Source organism: Syzygium oleosum, unplaced genomic scaffold, assembly GCF_021117445.2.
Source record: "Syzygium oleosum isolate NSW1041296 unplaced genomic scaffold, Sole_v2.1 Sole_v2.19, whole genome shotgun sequence".
Classification (NCBI taxonomy): Eukaryota; Viridiplantae; Streptophyta; class Magnoliopsida; order Myrtales; family Myrtaceae; genus Syzygium; species Syzygium oleosum.
Window position 1 is genome coordinate 3,276,341 of NW_026607503.1, and position 6,831 is coordinate 3,283,171.

Genomic DNA, 6,831 nt, shown 5'->3' on the forward strand with positions numbered 1-6,831 from the left:
AATTTGGATCCAAACCCAAGTAGGATTTGATCAGTTACTAGGTTGAACAACCAGATCATAGCACGACACATGTTGGATGCTTGAAATCTTCTAACATAGTATCAACAGTTTGCTGGTCGTCCTTGTATGAAATCAGTCATGAACTCCCTCCTGTAATTAGCCATCCATATAAATTTTCGGGTTAATACCACGAAAAATCCTAAACTGGTACACTTGTGACACATTTACCCCAAACTATTTTTTTGACCATAAAAAACCATAAACTGGTACACCTGTAACAATTTTACCCCGAACATACCACAAAAAACCCCAAACTGGTACACATGTGACAATTTTACCTCGAATTAATTTTTAATATTATTTTTTTATTTTTTTTCTTTTTTCTTTTTTCTTTTTTCTTTTTTTTTCTTTCACCTGCAACCTCCGGCGGGCCGCCGGTCCGGCGACCGGCCAGAGGTGGAAGCCGGCGAGGGCCGCCCTTGCCGACGTCGGGCGAGGGCCATCCTCGCCAGATTCGGCGAGGGCAACCCTCGCCGTACGGCGAGGGTCGCCCTCGCCGGCGTCGGCGGACCCTCGCTCGGGTCGGGCGAGGCCGCCCTCGCCGCCGGGGCAAGGGTGACCCCTCGCCCGAGGCTCAGGCGAGGGCGGCCCTCGCTCGACGCAGCGAGGGTCGCCCGGGCCGGCGAGGCCGCCTCGTCGGCTCCTCCTCTGGCCGGTCGCCGGACGGCTGACCCGCCGAGTTTGAAAATGAAAAAAAAGAAAAGAAAAGAATAAAAAATAAATAAAAATTCGAAAAAAATAAAAAAAATAATATTAAAATTTTAATTCTGGGTAAAATTGTCACATATGTACCAGTTTGAGGTTTTTTGTGGTAAGTTCAAGATAAAATTGTCACAGGTGTACCAGTTTGGGGTTTTTGGTGGTCAAAAAAATAGTTTAGAGTGAAATTGTCACAGGTACCAGTTTGGGGTTTTTTATAGTCAAAAAAATAGTTTGGGGTAAATGTGTCACAAGTGTACCAGTTTAGGATTTCTTATGGTATTAACCCTAAATTTTCCTGTTCTTGCAGCAATATACAATCTCGTCTACTACAGAGCAACTATTAGCAGGTCGTTACTCAATCTCCTTGATTATTCAATGAAATTCTCATCGCAATTTTTGAAAAAGAAAAAGGAAAAACAGGGCATCATATATATAGTTGAGAACCCATGACATGGAGGGTTGTAAAAGAAGAGAAACTTCGTTGCCTTGGGTAACATTAAGTTTGCAGTCTTTAACCGATAAATATACCTGCCAGAACAATCCCTATAAAACTATGTTTCCGCTATACAGGAAAAATCGCAAGTGAAAGCGCACTCACAACAAGTGCAAGCCACAGCCAAAAGATATGCAGACCATCATGCTGTCATATTATGGTACATGAGAACTAGTCCGGTGGCGCCAGGATTAAAAGAGAAGGTACTGCCACTAGATAATTAGTTGACTTTGCTAACCTATGTAATTATGTCATTCTGAAGTTCCCGTGAGCTCTGCTGAAACTATTTTCTCATCTGTGTGAAAAGCTCAGGTGGTTTTGCATTTCCACCACCACCAAAAGCAGAGAAGGCACCTGCACCTTGTTGGCTGCCGAACGCCCCAAAACCAGCTCCTGCACAATACAACGTAGTATGTTGAGGAGACAGTATACCCAACCCAATGCAAGGAGAGAGAGAGAAAGAGAGAGAGAGAGAGTCCCTCACCAGTCGAAAATCCTCCCCCAGGAGCAGCTACTGCAAATCCGGTACCGGATGAAGCAGCCACAGCAAATCCTCCAAATCCACCACCAGCTGAGGCTGCACCACCTAATCCACCACCGCCTGAACCCATACCACCAAAAACACCGCCAGAAGATGCTAAAGCAGCAAACCCACCTCCAGTAGAACCAACCCCTGCAAATCCACCTGCAGTGGCGGAGGAAGAAAAACCACCAGTTGAACTAGCAGCGGCAAAACCCCCACCAACACTGCCAGAAGATGCAAAGCCAGCACCTCCAAAACCAGAGCCAATCTGTCTCGACTGTCCAAAAGTCCCAAGAACTGATCCAAGAGCGGGTTGACCAGGTCCAATCTGTGATGGCTGACCAAATCCACTCTGAGTGGGAACTTGAGCATTTGTTGGAGTACCAAAGGCTCCAGAGAATGCACTTGCAATTGGTGGTTGTGATGGCTGTGAAGATTGTGGAGACTGGAAATTGAAAGAAGCAGGGCGAAACAGCTCTCCACTAGGTGCTGCCATAGCAAATGGATAGCTTGTTGGGGTTGTTGCTGCACTACCAAAAGAAACACCAAATGGGCTTCCTTAGGTGCGGTCGAATTGGGAGTAGATCCAAGGCCAAATGCATTGAGACTTCCCAGACAAAGATCAGGTTTTTCATTAATCTCAGGAGCCACTTCCTCCATCTCATCCTCCTGTGTAGCTGTGACATCCAGACTTTCAGTCTTTTGAATTGTGTTGCTCCTGCCATGGCCGCGACGATCGAGCTGAAGGACGAGGCCGAAGGGGAGCGCGTGGAGACCTCCGATTTCTTCTTCGACCGGATCGGCGACCCGGTGCCGGTCGAGTTCGCAAGGGGCGGCGGTGCCAGGCCGTACGGCCCCGGCCGCCTCCCGTCCCGGCCGCTCGCCGTCTCCGAGGAGTTACAGATCGTCTTCGTGGCCCACTCCTCTGGTGAGTTTGTAGACCTCGATACGTTCGTCCGATTGGTAGCCTGTGGCGGTGCGATTTGGTGCTAATCGTGCTCTGGTCTGTAGGGTTTTGCGTCGCGAGGATCAGCGATTTGATGAAGTCGGCAAAGAAAATGCAGGAGGAGTGGAGAGGTCCTTCCGTGCGGCTTACGAGCTTCGTGAACGTACGCATGGTGGAGGACCTGGAGGTTGACTTGCTCTCGCCTTCTCCTGATTCTTCGACGCTTGCTGCTACTAGTGGGGGGACTGTTGACTTCTTCTGGGTTCCTTGGCTTCTCAATAAGGTTAGTTCAGACTCAGAGTCCCTTTCGTTAGATCACGCTCTATGTTTATATGAGAAAATGGCTGAAACTTTGGGGCCGGAATTCCTTTTCCAATTACACTCCCTACATGCGGAGATCCTTGAAAAAAAGTCAACTTTTTCTCGTCATGTTGTGATTCTTTTCTGAGCATGTTCATTGAGAATTCTTGTTAGACGCTGACCGACGCCTATGTTGTTACATTCGGTTCGGATTAGGATTAAGTACAGCTGGCCCTGCGTTTTGGACATTTTCCTGTATATGCTCTTTCGGCTTTTGGGAATTGAGATATCTCTAGTTACGTTCGCTTTCGTTTTATATCTGCAAATGATTATAGGGTTCCAGTTATCCACAATAAAGGCAGAATCATGAGCCAAACTGAAGTTGGTGGACGGTATCGTCCCTTAGTAATGAGCTACAGTCCTATAGACGTGGATGCTTAGTTGAGTTTTATTATCCTGGTCTAGCTGGAGCCTCGTTTTGTGGGACATAGACTAATGTTTCGTTAATAAATCTGATTTATTAGGTTGTACTTACATTGACAATTGTCAGCTTTGTGCATCTGATGCACTGCACATGTACAAAAATCCAAACCATATTTTGAAATAGGCGGTGATTGCTTGCAATTTGCATTTTTATCCCCTTATTTATCTTTATTCTCCATAGGTTTTGCATGCAAATTATTTGCTAGGTCGACTTAAAACCGAGAAATTGAAACACTTTGACATGGGGTTGGAAAGAGAAAGCTTCCTTTTATCCGTTAACATCATGTGCAGTTCTTAAAATTCTGCATTTCAAATTATATTTGATGAAATTATGTTGTCTTTATCTCTTGTTCTTCTTTCATAAAGGAGTAATACATATACGCTTTTTGACGAGGGTTTGCTTCTAATTGAGCCCGTCAATCGTGCAGAGGACACAACCTTTTTCTTCCTGCTCATTAGATGAAGGAAGTTCTGTAAAGGACATGAAGTGGCTAAAGAAGAGACAAAAGTCATACATTCTTCTGACAAGTCACAGGAACCTGTATCTTGGGAGCATTGAGGAACGTTTAGAGCGTTTAATGGATAATGTTGATGCTGGTATGCTTTAAAAATCAAGAACTTCTTCACTTAGGCTCGCTTATTATGAGTGGTAGTTTAAAGCAAGTTTGTTCGTCAGAGACTTTCGTTGCTTGTCACCCTTGATTTCCACGCTGCTTCTTTGTTGCGGTATCAATTCATGCTCGAGAACATGGACTCTGTTTCAATATGTTCTTTTCTCCCCTTGAGTTTGAGAGACTAACATATATATTGCTGATTATTTGTATTTAGGAGGATAGACTGAACTATACATAATATAAAAGCCGGTGCATCCATAGATCATTGATGAAAGTTTGAAAGTTCCACCGAATATAGCTTTTCTTATGTGGCTGATAGAGTTGACGTGAAGATTACACTTGTCTTGCTCTATTAAATTAGCATGCTGTCTTCATTTGTATTGTGTGCTTATGGGAGATTGTTTAATCGGGATGGCTATCTGATCCAAGAAAGTTGGGTGCTGAAAGTTCCATGAGTGGATCAAATGCAGTGGATCGTTTTTCCTATATAATGTCTTCAAGTACATTAGAAACGTACATGGAAAGAAAGAAGGAAGAACAAAAAAAAACATCAAAAGACTATAGAGTTTTAGAAACATGTCCAAAGCCGAATAGAGGAGCACAACACAGAAGTAGCCGAAGATTCAAGTACATCAGAAATGTCCAAGGAAAGAAAGAAAAAAAAAACGAAAATAACCAAGGTTGCAATAAACACTACAATGACCTCTGGAGTGAATCTTGCTGTGGCTTTCACAAAATATTCTTATAGAGTACCTTAACCATCATTTTTTGTCTAGTTTGGTGAAGCTCTTTCTGTTTAGTGTCTGCGATGCTGCTTTCTGTTGTATTGCTTGTTGTTGTTTGTTTGCATTGTGATTTGGTTTGATTTCTAGGGTTTTTGTTTAATATCAATTCATGCTCAAGAAAGCGGACTCTATTTCACTGTGTCCTTTCTCCCATTGGGTTTGAGAGACCAACTTAGCTATTGCTGATCATATGATTTTGAAGGATAAATTAATTGTACTTAGTACCAATGCTGTTGCATCTGTTGAGCCTTGACTTGAATGTACCATTGAATAGCTTTTCTTACTTATAGAGTTGACGTGAAGCTCGCATTCAGTCTTTCTTTTAAATTAGCATGCTGTCTTCATTTATATTCTTTGTTTATGGAGAGCATTCACCTGTGATGGCTACCCGATCCAACAAATTCTGCCGCTAAAAGTTCCATAATTGGATCAAACATAGTGTGTTGTTGATCGGTGTATTTGCATACACCGTGATGAGCTCTTGAATCTCGCTCTGTGTCTCACAAAGTATCCCTGTAAAGTACCTTAACCATTAATTATTATCTAGTTTGGTAGTGTTCTTTCTAATAACTTTCTGCAATGCTACTTTATGCCGTATTACTTATTTGTTCCGCGATAATGCTGCTTGATTTGTGGTTCTCGTTTTATTTTAGTTTCAATTCATGCTCAAGAACATGGACTCTATTTCAATGTTTCATTTTCTCTCTTTGAATTTGAGAGACCAACTTATCTAGTGCTGATTATTAGGATTTCAGAGGATGAACTAAACTATACATACTACGAATTGACGTGAAGCTTGCGCTTAGCTTTCTCTTAGCATGCTGTCTTCATTACATTGCGAGGTTCTGGTAGATCATTCAAATCTCGATGGTCATCTGATCCAAGAAATTCTCTTGCTGAAAGTTCCATAATCGGATCAAACATACAAACTTTCAACATTCTATTACCCATTCGTATTACAATGATCTCTGGAACGAGCTCTGCTCTGGCTTTCACAAAGTATGCTCATAGAGTACCTTAAATATCATGTTTTGTCTAGTTTGGTAAAGTTATTTCTGTTTACTTCTTTAATGCTGCTTTATGGTGTATTAATTATTTGTTTGGACGGTAATGCCTTAAAATGAACATAAAAAATTAGCATAGTCGTTCTCGTTATTCTTCATTCTCTGTTTACGCCTTTCTCCTTTCAGTTGACTGCAGTGCAAAAGAAGATTATATTGCTGTGGCAAGGAATGACAGCCTAAGTGAAATAGAGTCCACTTTCTTGAGCATGAATTGATATTAAACAAAAACCCTAGAAATCAAACCAAATCACAATGCAAACAAACAACAACAAGCAATACAACAGAATGCAGCATCGCAGACACTAAACAGAAAGAGCTTCACCAAACTAGACAAAAAATGATGGTTAAGGTACTCTACAAGAATATTTTGTGAAAGCCACAGCAAGATTCACTCCAGAGGTCATTGTAGTGTTTACTGCAACCTTGGTTATTTTCGTTTTTTTTTTCTTTCTTTCCTTGGACATTTCTGATGTACTTGAATCTTCGGCTACTTCTGTGTTGTGCTCCTCTATTCGGCTTTGGACATGTTTCTAAAACTCTATAGTCTTTTGATGTTTTTTTTTTGTTCTTCCTTCTTTCTTTCCATGTACGTTTCTAATGTACTTGAAGACATTATCTAGGAAAAACGATCCACTGCATTTGATCCACTCATGGAACTTTCAGCATCCAACTTTCTTGGATCAGATAGCCATCCCGATTAAACAATCTCCCATAAGCACACAATACAAATGAAGACAGGATGCTAATTTAATAGAGCAAGACAAGTGTAATCTTCACGTCAACTCTATCAGCCACATAAGAAAAGCTATATTCGGTGGAACTTTCAAACTTTCATCAATGCTCTATGGATGCACCGGCTTT

The 6,831-nt window shown here is 42.0% G+C and overlaps 1 protein-coding gene across 1 annotated transcript; it reads right to left on the reverse strand.

Moving 5' to 3' along the window:
* Positions 1–1,221: 1,221 nt before the first annotated feature.
* On the reverse strand, positions 1,222–2,445 carry LOC130140489 (nuclear pore complex protein NUP214-like). Its single transcript, XM_056320015.1, has 2 exons — positions 1,740–2,445; positions 1,222–1,648 (listed from the first exon to the last, which is right to left on the reverse strand). Exons 1-2 carry the CDS (start codon positions 2,272–2,274, stop codon positions 1,539–1,541), a joined length of 645 nt encoding a protein of 214 aa, XP_056175990.1. The 5' UTR covers positions 2,275–2,445; the 3' UTR covers positions 1,222–1,538.
* Positions 2,446–6,831: the final 4,386 nt, after the last annotated feature.

Coding starts and splice junctions, on each gene's coding strand:
- LOC130140489 (XM_056320015.1), bottom strand. CDS start 2,274: ATGGCAGCACCTAGTGGAGAGCTGTTTCGCCCTGCTTCTTTCAATTTC. Junction 1,649..1,739: donor TGGGGGAGGATTTTCGACTG/GTGAGGGACTCT, acceptor TGTATTGTGCAG/GAGCTGGTTTTGGGGCGTTC.